This window comes from Protopterus annectens, chromosome 11.part0 (genome assembly GCF_019279795.1).
Source record: "Protopterus annectens isolate FY-2018-M chromosome 11.part0, PAN1.0, whole genome shotgun sequence".
In the NCBI taxonomy this organism is placed as follows: domain Eukaryota; kingdom Metazoa; phylum Chordata; order Ceratodontiformes; family Protopteridae; genus Protopterus; species Protopterus annectens.
Genome location: NC_056745.1, coordinates 507,442,088 through 507,461,632, shown reverse-complemented (window position 1 = coordinate 507,461,632; position 19,545 = coordinate 507,442,088). Strand labels below are relative to the sequence as shown.

Here is a 19,545-nt window from a genome sequence, read left to right as displayed (position 1 = left end):
CTAGCTTCCAGGATGGACCCGACGTAGGAACCCTCGGACGACAATCCCCAGTCAAGAAGGCCAAGAAGAGTAGGCCCAAACAGACTGCTGCGCCCTCCACTCCAGCTGTTGCTCTCGAGGCTAGTGAAGGCCCAGAGTCCTCGGAGCTTCCTTTGGTAGAAGGCCCAGCAGAAATCTCTTTTGCCCGAGGTCATGTCCCGGAGGGAATCTCAGGCGTCTGATTTGGTAGCTGAGGGGGAACCAAGGCTCATATCCGATGGTTCGTGTGACATCTCCCAAATCATAGTACGTGAGGACATGGTCTCTGATGTAGTGGAGTGTAGGCCGGCATCCAGCCGTCCAACCCTTCACCGAATTTCTGAAGCCTGTCCCCCCCAGACACCCATAAGAAAAGGAAACAGAAAACTAAACATATTTCTCAGCCTCTGCCTGCTTCACGTGTCAAACAGCCTCCGAATTGGCAGGCTTTCACCCAAAGCCTGCTCAATGCCTTTCTGGCCTTGGGTCAGGGCCTGAGGCCTGTACAGACTTCCATGCCCTCTACCACTAAGGAGCCTGTTCAGGACGTCTCTTCTCCAGACGAGGATTCACCAGATGATGAATTTCTAACCTACTCTTCCCAGATTGCTTCTCCTCTGGGCTATGCTTCACCATCTGACTCCCCTGGTGAGGACCTCACCTTTGGTGAGACCATCACCAAAATACAAAACATTTTCAAATGGGACAGCAGTCCGGTCACTGAGACCCAAAAGAAATACTATGAACTCCTACAACTGGAGTCTCTCAGCCCTTCTGCTGTGCCCCCAGTACACCCTGCTTTTCTAGATGCTTTCTTGGCTGTGTCCAAAAGCCCTGACTCACAGCCCCCAGCACCCAAGCGTCCAGACAGATTCTGTAAGGTACCCGAGGAGGCAACCTGCCTGTATAAAGCCCCTTCTGCAGACCCTGCAGTTATTTCTTTGACCACCGACAAAACCACACAGTTACTACCATCCACCTCTGTACTATCCTCTGATAAAGCAGAATGATGGAACATCAGGGAAAGAAAGCTTATACATCTGCCACCCTAGCAGTAAGGGCAAACAACTACCAGGTACACATGGCCAGGTATTCTTTGGCTGTCTTGGACAAGCAACTGGGAGAGCTCCCTGACTCTACTGCTAAAAGCCAAGATTTCCCCTCTCCTGAACTCCTGCACACAAGTGACCAAACACTTCAAGTCCAGCTGTGACGTTGTAGAAGCATCTGCAAGGGTTGCCGCCTCTGGATCTGTCATCAGATGGTACTCTTAGTTAAAATTGCAGCCCCTCCCAGATGACATCAAAGCCAAGCTCATAGATGCGCCCCTGGATAACAAAACACCTGTTTGGGTCAGCTGCTGCTGAACTCTTTAAGACCCTCCAAACCAAAGACAAGGAACCACAGGAATTGAGACATATCTTTGTCTCCCCAGTTCCACGTTTTCAGAGAAACTACCCAGATAAAACTTCTTTTGTTAGGTCCTCAACTAAGAGAATGCAAACTAAACTTGTAAAGGACCACAGGAAGCTGCACTCTTCCAGGTCTCTCTTCTACTCCACCCTGTAAACAGTCCTTTCAGGGAAAGCCTGGTAGTCTGTGACTACCAGGCCCTCCACCCAGACACCCCTCTTTCCATGCATCTCTCTCTCTCTCTCCCTTCCTGCTTGGAAGCAGGTTACCCAGGAGTCCTGGGTCCTAGCCATCATAAAAAAGGGATGCATCCTGACCTGGAAGACTAGACCCTCTCCCAAAGACACCCCGCCCAGAGACCAAATTTCACATTTCCTTCCAATCCTGCAGGAAGTTCTGGCTCAAGGAACCATTCAAGAGGTCCCGCCCTCTGCAAGAGGGAAGGGACCTGTCCCACCTCAACACCTTCTTCTGAGTCCCCTCCTTCAAGATGCTGTATCTCCCTTCTTTACCCTTCTTCCACTTCCACTCATCCTGCCTCTGGCATTCCTAGTGTCCTTGGACATAAAGGGTGCCTACTTGCACATCCCTATCCATACACTCTTCAAAAAGTACCTCCGCTTCTCAGTGGATTCTGCAAACTGTCAGCTTTGTGCTTTACCCTTTGGTCTTTCTACAACCCCAATAATATTTACAAAATGTCCTGCCCCAGTCATGGCTTTCATCAGGACAAAGGGAATACAGCTTTTTCCCTATCTAAACAATATCCTTATCCAGGCTACTTCAAGTTCCATGGCCTTGCAACACCTGCAATTCACCTTTTCCCTGCTTACAGGTCTGAGGTTTACCATAAATCACAAACAATCCTCTGACACCCTCTCAGGATCAGGTGTTTCTAGGATGTCGGATCCTGACAAGGGAAAGGATGGCTTGCCTGCCACCAGAAAAGATAGTGACCCTCACATCTTTCTTCCAGGGAATCCTTCCCCTCAAAACCATCTCAGCCAGGGAATTCCTCAGGATCTTAAGATTCATACCCTTTACTGTCCCCATGGTCCCCCTAGCAAGGCAGTTTCAGTGGTATCTGTGAAATATCTAAAAACAACACCTACGTCCTCTAGAGTTCATGATCCCCATACGTCCTTGCTTGTCGAAGGAACTAAAGTGGTGGATCTCCCAGATTCAGTCAAATCCAGGCCTGCCCCTACAGCCCACACTCCCAAACAAAGACACCTTCACAGTTGCTTCAGACACAGGCTGGGGGGCAACCCTAAGACATTGGAGAGTGAGGAACGCATGGACCCCCACTCAAGAAAAGGATCATATCAATATCAAGGAAACGAGAGCCTTGATACTAGCTTTGGATATTTTCAAGGGTCAGCGTCTCCCAGGCACCCTGAGGTGGTACACACTGTGCTGTGCTGTGGTACATCAACAAATTTGGGGTACAGAGTCCTACCTCCTGTGCTGACTAGCACTGCAGGCTTGGGAAATACCACTGGAGAAACAAAGCCTTCTCCAAGCAGTGTGTATCCCCTCCGCAGACAATGTAATGGCAGATTCCTTAAGCAGAACCATGACCCTGTTTCTGGACCAAGTCCGTCGAAGGGGTATTCCGAATGCAGATCTTGTCACCTCCCCCATGAACAGACAGCTTTTGACCTTCTGCTCCAGGGCACCTCACCCAGAGGTGTGGAAGGTGGACGCTCTATCATCCTCTTGGAAGGGGATGTTTGCATATGCATTCCCCCCTTTTCTCTCATTCAGAGCCTTCTGAAAATTCAGAAGGAATAGCCTCAAATCTTGCTGGTGACTCCCTACTGGCCAAGGCAGCATTGGTTCCCCCTACTATTTCACCTAGCCAAGGGCATTCACCACAGGTTACCCCAGAGAATGGACCTGCTAACACAGAACAAGGGAACACACTTACACCCTCAACTGCCCACACTGGACCTCACATTGTGGGTGATAGGGCGTTGATTCCCTTCAGGCACCTATATACAGTGGACGTGATCCAGGTTCTGTAGGAGGCCAGAATACCAACTACTAGAAAATCTTACCTCTCAAAGTAGATGACATTCAGTTCTTAAGAGGTGCATGCTAATGTCCACTTTATGTCCAACGTCTGTTTACAACCGACATCCGAGAGAGACGCAGGATGTGACATGCACCCTAGCAGTAGCATTTAACTTTTGTATAACGGCTGGACGTGTGGGAGTTCACCAGAGGCACGCTTCCTGATGTAATGAATACAGCAGCATATAAAAGAGAAGGACATCTAAGGTTATGGTAAGTTCTTACACAACAATAATTTTTCCATTCTTCTGGTAAAAAAAGGTCCCACCAGACAGATCAGGAAGCTATTTCAGATTTAGGTGTCTGAGATGCAGAGACCGAAACCTGTATGTTTAAAAAAAAAAAAAAAAACTTGCCAAATGGTCAGGGTGCAAACAGTTTTGTTCTTTATGATACTATCAGGTGCCAGAATCCGACACACAAACACACGCGCTCAGGTCACTGCACAACAAGTATGACTCTGTCATTGTCCAAGTGGGTGCGAATGACCTGAGATGTACCACCCTGGACTGTGGTGGAGCTCTCGGATTATGTGGCCCAGGCAGGTATGACTCTAGCCCTGAGCAGCATCCTACCGTCGACCAGAATTATACCGCAGTACAAACAGAAAATTATTGACTTCAATTTGGCTAAGTTTCTGGTGTCATTCTAAGAGGATCCAGTATCTGCTTGGGATGACATGATTGACAGACCTCGATGCTTTGGTAGAGATGGCCTGAATCTGTCACCCCTGGGTTTCTGTGTGCTGGCTAAGGCTTTTGCCACCCCTGTTGTGCCTTTTTTAAGCAGTTTGTTCCAAAGACCAAATTGCCACCGTAACAGTTATAAGTAAATACAATCTGAGGGTCAGGTCATGCTGCTCAATGCTAGAAGTCTAAATCTCAAGATGCATTCATTCGAAGCACTCCTCAGAATGGAGAACATCGACATCTGTGCTGTAATGGGGACCTGGTTTAAAGCAGCAGAAAGTACCCCTGAGTTACCAGGCTATAACTCATTCCACACCTTTCGGACCCAGAACATGGACCGAAGCTCCAAAGGTGGTGGTGTCTACATATTCATAAAGGATATGCATACCTCCGGACTAGTAGCCCAGCATAACGCATCTGAAGTACTCCAGGTACTACTAACATTGGGTAAGATGACGATTCAGGTCGTAGCCTGCTGTAGGTCCCCAACCATGTCCCAAGACTCACTCCACATTCCTAAGCACCCTGGAAACTTAAGATCCAGTCCAACACTCTCATACTATGTGACTTCAACTACCCCTCCATCAGATGGGAAAACTATTCATGCACCAGTGCACTGGCCCAACACTTGTAATTCATCAGTTCCAATGCCCTGGACCAGCTCCTTCTTACCCCCACTAGAGAAAGCGGCATCCTTGACCTGGTTATTACTAACAAGGGCAATCATTGCTCTAAACCAATAGTCAATTCCTCCCTGGTTAGATCCAACCACAAACTAAACACCATGGAAATACACATCTCACCCCCCCCCAGCAAAGGTATCCATTATGAAAAACTTCTCCAAAGCTGACTTTAGACTCCTAAAAACAGAGTTGGGGAACTTGGAAAATAGATGCATGACTGCCGAATCCTACACCAGTGCACTGTACGAACATGTACATAAATGCATGGAACTAGCCATACCCAATAGAACCAAGACACTCTCCTCCAAAAAAAGGAAAACAATTTGGTAGTCCCCTGCCATTAATAAACTCTACAACAGAGGGAAGAAACTGTTGCAGAAAAAGGTGAAGTCCCAGGACTGGAAAAATTCCCTTATTAGCCTCAACAAAAAGTTGAGATCCCTCATCAAAGCCTCCAAAGCCAGCTATGAAGACAGAATTGCGGCAGACACTAAAAACCACAAAGCCTTCCATAGTTATATCAAGAATCTCCACAGCAATACCCAGATTTGCTCTGAGTTACTGCACAATGGTACCTCCTATATTGAGCAAACAGATATTGCCAACATACTGGCCGACAGATTCAGTGCCAACTTTACCCTTCTCTCCCCCCTAAAGGACCAATCTCAATAGCGGAGGAATGCCAGGTACCCAGCATTACTGCAGCACAGGTTAAATCTGCATTGTCCAGTGCCAAAAATACAGCTTCCATGGGAACTGACAATATCCCCCGGCTGTGTTCTACATGAATTACAAAATGAACTGGCACCACATCTGTGTGCCCTGTTCACTCACAGCCTCACCTCAGGCTTTGTCCCTTCCAAATGGTGCATTAATACAGTCATCCCTCTCCGTAAAGGAGGAGCAACGACAGACCCTGGAAATTATCGCCCCCATTAGCCTGATAAGTCTGATATGTAAGGCTATGGAGCGCATCATCATGGACCTAATTAACAAGGATATAGGGACTCTCCAAACTTTAGATCCCACGCAGTTTGGTTTTGTGAAAGGTAGATCTTGCCTGCTTGACCTGGTTGACTTCTTTGAGTCCATCACCAGAGCTGTGAATGCGGGTAAGGCACTTCATACAGCCTACCTCTATCTGGCCAAGGCCTTTGATACAATTTCTCACTCAGGAATTATTGATAAACTCGCAAAACTAGGCTTCAACCCCTATATCGTTAGGTGGATTGCAAACTGGCTCACAGATAGAACCCACAGTGTGAAAGTAGCAGACTCCAAGTCAGACTGCTGACCAGTCACAAGTGGAGTCCCACACGGATTGGTCCTCTCCTGTTTGGCATCTACTTCTCAGAAGTCCAGGCCAACATGGAGGGACTCTAGCTGACCGAGATCGCAGATGACTGCAAGCTGGGAGCTATTATTAACTCCCCAAGTGATGTAGACATCCTACAGAAAGGCCTCACTGAGACTAATGACTGGTGTCAAAACCATAGCCTTACGCTTAATGCCAAAAAATGCATAGTCATCCCCTTTGGGAAAAACTCCGTTCCCACTAATTACCACATTGATGGGACCCCACTGAACACTGAAGGAGTTATAAGAGATTTGGGAACACAGGTTGCCACTGTGGTCAGAAAGTTCTTCTATGTGGCGCATTTCATTACTAAGGGTTTTGCATCCAGGAAGAAAGAGGTCATAATTTCTCTCTACTTTTCTCCCATTAGACCAGTCAGAGAGTATAATGCCCCATTTGGCATGTACCTCACTAGACACCTGCAACAGCTGGAGAGGCCACAAAAGTACCTCACGAAGAGGATCCTAGGCCTTAAACACATGTCGTACATGGACAGACTCAAACTCCAGCTATTCTCTGTCTCATATCGTCTACTAAGAGGCAATCTCTGCTTGACTTACAAAACAATGTCTGACCCAGCTCTGTTAGAAATGCTACATCTAAAGAAATCCTAATCCCACCGCACTACACGCTCCAGAGACCTCAGCCTCATTACCACAATCAACAGAACATGCTGGATGGATAGGTTCATAACCCAGAGACCACCCATGCTCTGGAATAGACTTCCCATACATGTCAAGGAGAGCACCTCCATGGCCCTCTTCAAGAGAAATCTTGAGTGAATGGGAAATAGAAAGTTCACCTCGGGGATCACTCCATTGGCCCTACTTGATAGAGCAGGGAACTGACTTTGGGCAGCATAATATCAGGGCACTTCTGTGGTCTAGGCTTGTAAAGGCTCCAGGGCCCTTAGCCTAGTACACACCTATGAAGGCAAGTGACAGGATGTTCTGAATAGATCTTCAGGATGGCTATCCCAACATAAAAATTGCCAAGAACTCCAGAAGGTTTCTGCATAAGGACCACCCATTTCCAATTAAGAAACTTACCCTTTGCTCTCACTACAGCCCCCTGTCTGGGTGATAGCCAAGTGTGTGGTTGTACCTGCAGTTCGTGTACGAGTTGGTGGGATCTGTGTATTCCTATACTAGGACAAATGGCTTCTTGCTGCAGCAGCTAAAGGCTCTCTGCTATCTGCCAGCTCTGTCTATCTTTAGGTGTGCATATTAAGTCATGAAAAGTCTTGTCTGCAGTCTACTGAAGAGATTACATTTACTAGTTACCATATAGGTTCAAGAGCATGCATAGAGAGAGCCTTTTCCTGGACAAAGTTTGCAAGGTTCAGATTGAAACACAGGCACTTCTCTGAAAACACACTCTACCAGCTTTGTTGTTTCTTAGGATGTTAAGTCATATGGCTGATTCAGTTCTTGTCCTCTTCCATTCTTGATTCAGCATGTGAGTCATTCACTAGATGCCAGTTGTCAGATTTGTACCTACCAGTTCATATAAGAGACATGCAGAAGTTACATACAGTGGTGGTGGATATCTGCAACTGTTCTGTCTAGTCGACCATTTGAAGTAACACACCCATCAGCAACAGTGACCTTGGACACCTCCTCCCTGGAGTTGGGGGAGTTTGGACACAGAGGCCGGTCTACACATCAACATCCTGGAGATTAGGGCTCCTAGCACTGCAGGAATTTCAGAACCTCATTCCTCCAGGGGTGATAGCAATTCAGCCAGGTAATATGTTGTATGGTACATCAGCAAGCAGCATGGAACCAAGTCCTATCCCCTTTGCAGAGACAACATGCAAGTTTGGCAGGAGGCAGTAGATTCACAGGGAGGCCATAAAAGTTTGGCAGTGGACAGTAGATTTGCATCACTTTCTATTTGCAACACATAGTATAGAGAACGTCAGCTGCCCAGCAGACAAAATCAGCTCTATCGTGATGTCTCATGAGTGGTTCCTCAATCCCTTAGTGTTGCAGGGGATATTCAGTCACAGGGGCCAGCCACCCCATTCCAACAACAAATGCAGCAGCTACTTTGCCCTTTTACCTTCTGAGGATCCATCACCACTGGATGCTCTTCTGTCAGTGCCCCCCCCCATTGTCCTCATTTCCGAGTTACTACAGAAAGCCTTGACTTATGATTGTATGATAATTCTCATTGCTCCACTCTAGCCAAGGCAAAAATGTTTTCCCCTGCTCAGCCTCACCCGAAGAAGGTTCCATGGCTACTAAGTCCAAAACCAGCTCTTCTCACTCATCTGACTAGCTCTGTCCCAGGGAGTAGTAAATCTGGGCTTACTTCTGGACAACAACTTGTAGAAGGGCTTCCTTCCACAGGACAAAACAGAAGCATACCAAGTCTACCTCCCTGCACTTTTCAACCTAGAAGTATACCACAGCCAGGGAGGGAGTTCCTCTGGACTCTAGGATTCATGGTTTCTATCATCCTTATTCTCCCACATGCCAAGCTTCACATGCCGGATCCTAGCCATTCATCTCCAACAACCATGCTGCTGTTACAAAGCTCTGGGGACTCTTCTTAGTAGTAACCACTAATACAGCAGTGATTTAATGAAGAACATACAGATGTGTAAGTAACTGTTAATATGGCAGATATTTGATTAGATCACTGTTGTAAGTACTGTCTCCTTCCCATTAATCCTTCTGTCTTTCCTCTGGATTTCTCCCTTGGGGTTTGGCTGAAGTCCTCATATCCCTTCATTATACTCATCTTTACATTCCTCTTATTCCTGGTAAGGTCTGTGGGTGTTTTGATAGGGAAGTAGTTTGCTGGAACATATACTCCTAACCATCCCTTGTTCTCATTTCCATCCTTCTGGAGCTTGTTTTAGGGCTGGGTCTTCCCAGGAGTGTTGTTTTCTTTTCCATTAGATTATATTTGCTTCCATAGAGCCCTTGCCTTGAGTTGTGTCCTTGTTTGGGGGATAAGAAAGCTTTAAAATTATGCAAGTGTGCATCCTTCTTTTACTAGTATGTCTGGGACATGCCAGTAGATGGATGGGTGTACTTCATGCAAAAGGGGAACAATCCTGAGCTCTTGAAGTGTGGCCAAATTTGACACTCGGAGGTGAAGCCCCAGTAGTAAAAACTACAGTAACTGTGATCTACTTGACCATTAACCATTACCTACACAGTTGTATTTTTCCAGAGTCCCTTTGTCCGCAATTTCTTTTTGATTGCTTTCATTTTCCTTAAGTAAGAAATGCAGCAAAACTGTACTTGTTGTGTCTGCAGCATGGGAAGCAAAAGTAATGGCTACCTCACAGGCTTTTTTCCGGAATGCATCTTTAGGTGATATTTATATAGCTGCTGCATTGGGTTCTGTGAATATTTTCACAAGACACTGCTTCATAACTAGAGTGATCAAAGATATGTGTTCTTGATAACCACCTAACAAGGTAAACTTGAGAGTGGACTATATCATACAGGCTGACAAGGGGTCCTCCTCACCCCAGATACAAAAAGTGTGTTGTGTATAACAACAGACCTATACGAGCAGGTCAGTTCTCATAAGTATATCTACCTTCCTTCCCCTCCCTCTGGTAGACATGGTTTGGGGGTTGTATGCTTCAATTTGTTGCTTTTTTTTATTTTTGTGCTTCAGTTTCAAGCTGCATAGAGGAGATCTGAAAGAAGACTAGTATGCAGAATTGTTATGGTTAAAAAGGAGTAGCTGGTACCTTGGGAAAGTTTTAGGTACCAAGCTAACTAAAAGCCTGCAGTTTTAGTCCTACTGTGAGTAACAAGGATGGACCTGCTTATCCTGCTCTTCCCTAATGGTAAGTTTATAACCTTTAGTTCTTGAATGCAATATCTTTCAGTTGGTAAAACATTCCAGAGAATTTGGTTGTGAAGTACGTGAAGGTTGCATGGTACCAAAAAACACAAAAGTGTTTATAAGATTGAAAGATCTAGGCTGCGTATGGAGAGGGGATGGTGCTGGGGTGAGTTTGTGGAGTGCCCTCTTGTATGCAAGATAAGTAATCTGGCAGTGCAAGACATCCAGTTTTTGTAGCTTCTGTATACAGAAAAGTTTTTCTGCTTTATTGTAACACCAGCGTATTGTAATGACCTACATATTGTGATTTTTGTTCCTTACAGATATGAAAAATGGAACTGTTGGAGACATGGAAGCTCTAGGAATTACTGAAAGCTTTTTAGTGAAGAGACAGGTTCTTCTTAGTGCTGCAGAAGCTGCAGAAATGATTCTTCGTGTTGACAACATCCTTAAGGCAGCACCACGGTAAACACTGTGATTCATTAATGTTGCGTTCAGTGTGTATTTGATTTTGGTCTTGATAATTGCAATAGATTTTGCTGTTTAGTCAGAACTGAGTTTGTATATTTTCCTACTTCAGCTTCTGTGATTTGTTCTAGTCCTGTCCAGACTCTGGAACATAAGGAGCAGTTGCATTGGCACCTTTTCTTTGACAGCGAATCACGTCATAAGCTTGAGCTCCTCCCCTGTCCCATAATTCCCAGCCTTGAGGAGATCCAAGTCTCTCCAGGATAAGGGTAAGACCATCCAGGAACTCAAGCATATTTGTCTCTTCCCCTATTCATAGTAATTAGCCTTCTAAATCCCCCTTTGTCTGTATGCAAACTCATCAACCCCCCCAAGGTAAGAGGGGGTCTAGGCATATTCCTCCTAAGTCCACTCAGACTCCTACATCTCAGAGCACTTCCTTTTAGGGACAAGCCTGTCTCTTTTTGATGTTTTCCTCCTCTTCCCCTTGGCCAGGTCTCCTTATCTCTCTGCCTTTTAATTATTTGTGTGATCTACTCCATGCTGCTTTGGTATATTCTTCAGTTAAAGCTCACGTCAGCAATCTCTGCTTGTCTTCTCTTGAACCTGCTTCTCGGTTAAGCAATTTCATAAAGGCATCCTTCTTATCAGGCCCTTGAGAAAGCCTATTCCTCCTCCTTGGGACTCTAATTCTGTACTTGAAAAATTGACTCTGGCTCCTTTTGAACCTGCTAGTTCGGCTTCCTTGCAACTGTGTACTTGGAAGATAGTTCTATTTGTTGGCTCTTACTTTTTGTCAAGAGAGTATATGAATTGTCCCTTAATAAGTCTATTTAACCTCTTTACTTTTTTCTTTCTCTACAGTCTGCCAGCGAGAAGGTTTTCCACACCTTGGATCTGCATAGACAGTTTGGATATTTCGATAGAACAAAGATTATTTGCAAATCTGACCAACTTTTTGTTTCTTTTCATCCCAGGACATTCAGTTTAGTTGTTTCCAAGCAAACTATCTCTTCCTGGATTTCTAAAGCCATTTCCTTTTGTTGTTTTCATGGCAAATGCCTTTCTTCGTCTGTAAAGGTGCATCCTACTAGGGTGGCTGTTTCTTCTGGTCCCTTTTTCAAGAGATTGGACACCAACTCCATCCTTTAGTCTGCTGCTTGGAGTTTTAGTACTTTTTAACTTGACATTATAAATTGGATGTTGTTTCCAAGGCCAGGGCTGTCCTGCATGGGTTTGTAAAGGGCTGATGTTCTTCGTGTTCCACTGTTGCAGTCATCACCTGTGGGTTATCCCTGCTGTGGTAGCCCTCAGCTGGCCCGAATACCAGACTGAGGGTTTTTCTGCATCGACTGCTGTCGCTTGCTGCCTGACGTCAGGTCATCATTGCTATAAAGGAAGGCAGCCAACATCATTACATCAGTCTTTCTTGTCGCAGAGCTTGTAGCAGAAGCAGTTCGCAAGTGTGCCAGTCTGTCACTACCAGAGTTTGAATTTCAGCTGAGCATGTCTAAAGCTAAGTACCCTGTTGGGGATTTTTTCTTTTCTTGCACTAACCGATGTCAGAAAAAGTTAACAATTATCCTGCCTGTGGAAAGCAAATCCCACCTGGAGATTTCCATTTTTACTGCGTCACCTCTTTAGGCCCAGACCACGACATCCCCCATCGCCAGTTCTGTGCCCTCTTTAATGTGAGAACCATTCATCGTAGAGCTCTTATTGTAGCTGAAATGGTGTCCGTCAGCAAACAATCCATAGACATTCCAAAAAAAAACATAAGGATAAAGATAGAGACAGACCACTCAAGGCCAAGCCTCCCGACGACTTAACTGCGAAGCAGGTCATCAGTTCTCCGTATTTCATTGAGGCACCTTCGCAGCCCCTGATGCCCGATTCGATATGTTTGCAGGCCTCTACTGAGACCCTTTTGGAATCCAGTTTGCCACAGACATAATCTTAGTCTTCCGAGCCTCTGGTTGTCTCTGCCTCGGTTGGGTCCGGAGCCACGACGCAGGCACCAGCTTCCAAGGAGGTATTTCGCACAACCGAATCTAGATAAAAGCTGACGTCTTCTCCTCCCTACTACCATTTCCCTCAGACCAGTGGATACTCTTAGGCCTAGAGGTAAGGCCACTCCTAGGAAAACTACCTCTAGCCGCCACTTTACTCCTGCTCCACCACCCCAACCTCAGATGCTTAAAATGGCAGCAGATCTTACCACCTTTATCAGGGGTAGTCAGGCTTCAACTTCTAAAACGGAGAGAGACCTTTCTCCTGAAACACTGACCGAACAGGATTCTGAAGAGTCTGATTATTCAGTTTTTGAAGAACTACCACCTCTGGCTGTTTGAGGATTCAGATGCAGAGGAATCCAGTCATTCTGCCTCCCCACCGAAGATCCTTCCTTTAGGGAAGCCCTTCACACCCTCAGGGAGCATTTCCACTGGGAATCCCAGGACTTCTCTCAGTCTAAGAAAAGACTAAGAGAGTTTCTAGAGCTGCCCCAGCACAGACTCCCTTGGCCATCCCTCCTGTCTTAGAGGTGGTTGATGATGGCTTTCATGAAAACAGTTTAACTCCTGACGCCCTCCCACCTGCTCCCAGAAAACCTGACAGGTATTAGAGTACCGGATTCTCCCAATCACCTGTACCGAAATCCTGCTGCAGACCTGGAGGTAATTACGCAGGGAACTAAAGGAGCTAAGGCTAGCTCAAAAAAGAACCCTATTCTTCCTGACAAGGATTCCAGAGCTCTGGACAGATGGGGAAGAAATATACACCTCTGCAGCCTTAGCTATCAGAGTACTCCGTTGTCAGTTCCACATTTTAAAATTTCAACAGCGCACTTTAGAACTATTAAAACAAAAGATTTCTACTTTTCCTGACTGTGCCAATTCAAAAGAGTTAGCAGATTTACTGCACTGTACTTGTCAAGTGGCTAAACACACTCTATACTGTGGCTATGATGCCCTAGAAGCCGCAAGCAGGGCAGCAATGTCAGGATCTGTCATTAGGAGACGTGCATGGTTGAAGAAACAACCTCTGCCTGATCATGTCAAATCTAAATTACTTGCTGCACTTTTGGATAAGGACCAATTGTTTGGAGTAAAAGCAGAAGAGGTGCTTAAAAAGATGGAAGACAAAGCAAAATCTATGCAGACAGTAAAATATTTCCTTCAGGTACAACCTCCTAGGTTTAGCAGGAATTTTCCCTCTAAACACTGGTCCTTTCCTTTACCTAGCAAACAGGGGTACAAGGTAAGCCCGCAGAGACGGACCACTCAGACTCTTATCCCAGGGTCAGCATAGAACCAAAAGGTGGACCACTTCAACTCCAAAGGCAGGGAGTTCTAAGCCACCCCTCTAAGGTAAAAATCCCTCAGGACTCCCTCTCCCCCTTCCGCACTCCTTTTCAGTCACTAACTACCAAGAACCATTTAGGTCTTGTACATCTTTTTTCAGGGATACGAATTTTCTTTCTACTAACTCCCAATTTTAAGAGGGTACCCTTACCTCAATATCTCTGAGCAGAGTCACTGGAACTCGGCCAAGCTCACTTATGCCTAGGGGCAGTGGAACTGGTCCCCTCAGATCCATCAAGCAAAGGCTCTTATTCCACACTAATCCTTGCTCCTAGTATAGTGAGTACTTGGCGCCCCTCCCTGGATCTACCCATTCAGAACACCTTCCAGGTGGTCACCAAATTCAAAATACTAACTTGGCAATAGTTGCTGCATAGGCTGACCATAAATGCATGGATAGTTACCCTACCTCTGCAAGAGGCCTTAGCCTTTGGCAGACAGAAAAACATAAAAATGTACCCTTATCTGGACAACTGCCTCCCTCAGGCAGATGGCAAAGAATATTTCCTCCAGGACCCCCTCTTTGTCAAAGCCCTCCTAACCCCCTCAGGGTACACCATCTAGTAGAACAAAGGGTAAAACGCCCTCCTCTCAGCAGCAGCCCAAACGGCCTTCCTATCCCCCTAATAAGCAGAGATTTCTGCAGCTATTTCTCACCAGCTGGTTTCCAGATGTCGCTGCACGACAAGGAAGCCCCTGTGAGCCTTGAGGTACATGGCATTTGGCATCCTTCTAATTTCTGTGGCCAGGCCTGACATGAGAAAACATCAATGGTACCTAAAGAACCTGTGGAGTCTGCACTGTCTACCTCAAGGGGACCTCTCAACCGCTGACCCCCTGTATAGAGGCTGAGTTTCTCTGATTGGCAGGAGCCCCTGCCCAGAACTAGGGTCTTTCCTTCAACCTCTGCCCAACCGGGCAGACCACTACCACCGACGCCTCAGACTTGGCTTGAGGCGCTCACCTAGAAAGCAGGTGCATCCAAGGTCTTTGGGATGCCCACCACCTTCCCTTACACTTCTGCCAGAAAAAAATGATTGCAGTACAAAAGGCTCTGACATCCCTCAAACCCCATCTCAAGCCAGGGGTTCTAATCAAAACAGACAACACCACAGTAATGGGGTACACCAACTAACAGGGAGGGACCCTATCTTACCCTCTGTGTAGCCTAGCTATGTAACTCGGGCTGGCAGCTTCTTCCATGGAACTACGCCTGATAGCCAATACCCACATGACATCAACCACATCCTGCCAGACCATGTAAGCAGAAACTTCCTGGACCCCCTCCAGTGGCAGCTATACAGAAAAATCCTTTCACATATCACTTGGGAATGGGGGTCTCAAGAGCTGGATCTTTTTGCTTCACATCTCAGCTGACAGCGGAAAAGATTCTGTACCAGGAGATATCACCACCTAGCGTGGACGGTAGATGCCCTTGCCTCCCCCTGGAACACACTGTGTGTCTTGATTCCCTCTTATCCCCATGGCACTGGTCAGATTAAGGGAAGAGAGACATAAGGCCATCCTCATTACTCCAGATTGGCCCAGACAACCTTTGTACCCCTTAATGAACAGCCTGACCTTACAGCCTCCCAGCCATCTTCCCCCTGATCTTAGACCTCTTAACGTGGGGGTGGGGGACTGCTGCAACCAGACTCGCAGACTCACAAACTATCAGCTTGGCAAATACTCAAAAGGCAGACTAGGGGACCCTGTTAAGCAAACAGATCTTACACATTATCACAGAGGCCAGATGGCCCAGCACCAGAAAATCTTACGCAGGGAAATGAAAAAGATTCTGCTCCTGGCGGCAGTCCAAAGGGGAAAATACTTCACCACCTTCCATCCCTCTTATCCAGGACTACCTAGTGGAGCTACTTAATAATGGCCTCTCCTTGTCCTCTATTCAAATCTACGCCACAGCCATTTCAGCTCTAATTTGATACAGAACAGCCCCTGTTATCCCACCTTTTGATTAAACAATGCCTCAGAGGGCCTTCTAATATCGGACCTCCCAGAATGGCTCCCACTCAAGCCAGGGACCTGAATTATGTTTTGGGGAAAAAACAACTCTAGCACCCTTCCTACCTGCTGCCTCAGCAGAACTTGGATACCTCTCCTGAAAGGCGGCTTTTCTCCTAGCCATAGCCCCAGTCAGAAGGGTTTCTTATTTTCAGGCACTGATGGCCATTGAGCCCTTCATCATCTTCCATGCAGACAGGGTCTCCCTCAGGACTAATACCTCCTTTATACCCAGGGTGGTATCTAAAGTAACTATCTGCTAGGCTATATCTCTACCCCCCCCCCCTTTCCTAACCCTCAAACAAGGAGGAAAGAATTCTGCACTAACTAGACGTGCACAGACAGCTCAGATACTATCTGGACCATAACAGATCTTTCAGGAAATCAGACCACCTCCTTGTCAGCTTTGCCCCAGGGGTAGAGGGGAAACCCAGTTCCAAACTATCGATGTTATGTAGTCCAATCTCGCCTTCATTCTTAGCCGTGGGTTCGGAGCCGAACCTCGGCTCTGACTCGGCCATACTCTAGCTCGAAGTCTTCAGTTGGCTCGTGGCTGAGGTATCCCATCGTGCAACAGGTCTATTCCCCAGATTTCATTTGCTGCTCGTTACGCTCAGACGTGGTCTTACTTTTGTCCGTGGCTAAGTATACTGTTTATAAACTTTTGACTTGTTGCCCAAAAAAAGTTATTTTCATAGCTCTGTGTGTATGGTAGTGGTATTATGCTGCCTTTGTTTTGTTTTTCTTGCTGTTTTTGTGGCCTTTTCGTTGGCCGTTTTGGTATCCCGTTTGTTTCCTTTCTTCCCACAGGCTAGGCCCGTTTCAGTTGGCGGACCTAGTCCTCCCCATTGTTTCCGTGTGGTCTTTGGTTTGGTGGTCCATTCTGTTGGCTTTTAGTGTTGTCATGTCTGGCTAGTGGTGCTATCCTGCCTTTGTTTCCCTGGGCTAGGCCCGCTTAAGTTAGAGGACCTAGTCCTCCCTGTAGTCTTTTTCCCGCCGGTTACTAGGCCGTTTTTAGTTAGAGGCTCTAGATGTTCTTCGTGTTTCACTGTTGCAGTCATTACATTTGGGTTATCTGCTTGCAGGCCCGCAGTAGGCCTGATTAACGAAGTCTTGGGTCCTGCGTCGGTCGCTATCCCTTCTTCCATGACGTCCGGTCGTCAGGGGTATAAAACATGCAGCCAACGCCATTACATCAGTCTTTCTTGCCATGCGGTGTGCGAAGCAGAAGCAGTTCGCAAGTGCCGGTCGGCCATCTCCTGAAATTTTCGTTTTCAAGTTTCAGAACCGAAGTCTTCAACTAAAGCTAAGTACCCCGTTGGGGAAACTTTTTCTTGCTCCGTACCAATGTCAGTAAAAGTTAATAATTGCATTACTTGTGGAAAGCAAATACCTCATAAAGATGTTCATTCCTACTGTATTCCTTGACTAGGCCCTGACCATGACATACCTTGCTGTCGGTTTTGTGCTTTATTTAATCAGCGCACTATCCGTCGTCTGTATATTTACGCCTCTAAATATTTCAGTTCTCAGTTTAATTATCCAGAAATGTCATCAGTTAGCCATCCAACTACCGGGATTCTGAAAAATGCAAAGATGAAGACAGAAACAGGCCGCCGAGGTCCAAAACTGCTGACGACGCTTTTCCTATGCCAGTCACCAGTTCGCCAGTACTCAGTGAAGCACTTTCGCAGCCCCTAATACCCGCTACTTCTGATTCGCAGGCCTCTACGGAGACCCATTCGGAGCCCAGTATGCCACGAGATGCTTCAACTATAGAACCCGCGGATGTCTCTGCCTTGGATGGGTCCAGAACTGCTGTGCATTCACCGGCTTCTGAGGGTGTATTCAGGCCTACGGACTTGCATATTTAACTGACGCCTCCGCCTTTACTTAGGCCTAAATCTCGATCCATGTCTAAAAAACGGACGCCCAGGTTACACGTTCAGGCCTCTAGGCCTAAAAAACAAATGATAAAAGTGGCTAAAGATCTAATAAATCTAATCAGGGGTAGCCAACCCCCCCCCCTTCTAAGAGGCCTAGGACTAAAGTTAAGTATGAATCCTCTGATCAGGAGTCTGTTTTTTCTGACTGTTCTGATGATCTGGATTTGCCCTTACCTACTTATGAGGATTCTGATGAAGAGGACTGTATTCCCTCTGCTTCCCCTCCTGAGGATTTTTCTTTTGGGGAAACCTTACATACTCTTAAGGGAGCATTTCCACTGGGAAAGCCAGGATTTTTCTGATTCAAAAAAGAGGCTTAGGGATTTCCTTCTCCTACCTTAGCATAGGCCTTTAGCTATTCCTCCTGTACTAGACATTGTTGATGATGCTTTCTCGGAATCTAGTTTGGCCCCTGATTCCCTGCGTTCTGCTCCCAGAAAACCTGACAGATACTACTGTGTCCCTGAGTCCCACAAGTTCCTTTTCAAAAATCCTATTGCAGATCCAGGGACCATTTCACAGGGGCCCAAGGGCATTAAGGCTTCTACTGCTAAAAATCCTATCCCTTCTGATAGAGACTCCAGGGCTGGATAGATGGGATAAGAAAGTTTACACTTCTGCAGCCTTGGCCATTAGGGCTTTAAACTGCCAGTTTCATATGTTAAAATATCAGCAACATGTTATTAGACTGCTTAAACAGAAAATGATGTTGATTCCTGACTGTGTGGAAAATAAAGATTTACAGGCTTTAATGCATTCTGCCGAACAAGTTGGAAAACATACTCTGCAATGTGGTTTTGATTCATTAGAGGCCTCTTGCAGGGCTGCTGTTACTGGGTCTGCGCTCAGAAGGCATGCTTGGCTTAAGGAGCAATCTTTGCGTGATCATGTTAAAGCTAAATTGTTGGATGCTCCTTAAAGTCAGGATCACCTGTTTGGCAACAAGGCTGAGGAAGTTCTTAAAAAGATGGAAGATAAAGCTAAATCTATGCAAACTGTTAGATGTTTTACAAGTTCCTAGATTTAGTAGGCGCTGGCCCTCTATGAATTGGTCCTTTCCAGGTCTTCTCAAGCCAAACCCAGACACAGCAAAAAACTCAGGTTTCAGTCCCAGGGGATTCACAGAACTAAGCAGTGGGGGGCCTCCACTTCCTAGTCCGGGAATAGTAAGACTCCCCCTATGGTAAACTGTCTCAATGACTTCCTTATAAAATTTCCAAGCAATTTTCAACTGACTGCCCATTTTGGATACAAAGAATTGGGAACTCATTACCCAGGACAAATGGATTTTAAATAGTGTCCCAGGATACAGATTTCACTTCCACATGTTGCCAACACCAAGTGGGTGGCCGGACCTACCCCCAAATCAGTGGGCCAAGGCCCAAAAACAAGTACTTTCTCTCTTAAGCATGGGGTCTATTCAGCTCGTACTAGAAGAGGAAAAGGGACAAGGTTTCTACTCGAGACTTTTCCTGGTACCCAGAAAAGACAATTCATGGCATCCTATCCTGGACCTGTCTACTCTATACACCTTTTTGGAGATTCCAAAATTCAAGATGTTGACTTTTCACCAATTATTTCCTATGCTAGGCAAAGATGCCTGGTTGGCAACACTAGATTTAAAAGAGGCATACCTGCACATCCCAATCAGGGAATCTTGCAGAAGATACCTACGCTTCAAAGCAGGCTGCACGC

The 19,545-nt window shown here is 46.2% G+C and overlaps 1 protein-coding gene across 2 annotated transcripts in view; it reads left to right on the top strand.

Annotated features, from left to right (window-relative positions):
* Positions 1–19,545, top strand: part of CCT2 (chaperonin containing TCP1 subunit 2) — a 980,031-nt gene that overhangs the window by 892,134 nt on the left and 68,352 nt on the right. Inside the window, exon 15 of one of the 2 annotated variants that reach the window (XM_044088004.1) lies at positions 10,376–10,517. In XM_044088004.1, the coding sequence (XP_043943939.1) occupies positions 10,376–10,517 (142 nt within the window). Of the gene's footprint in view, positions 1–10,375; positions 10,522–19,545 lie in introns of those variants that run through there. The other variant, XM_044088005.1, reaches the window with a different exon arrangement.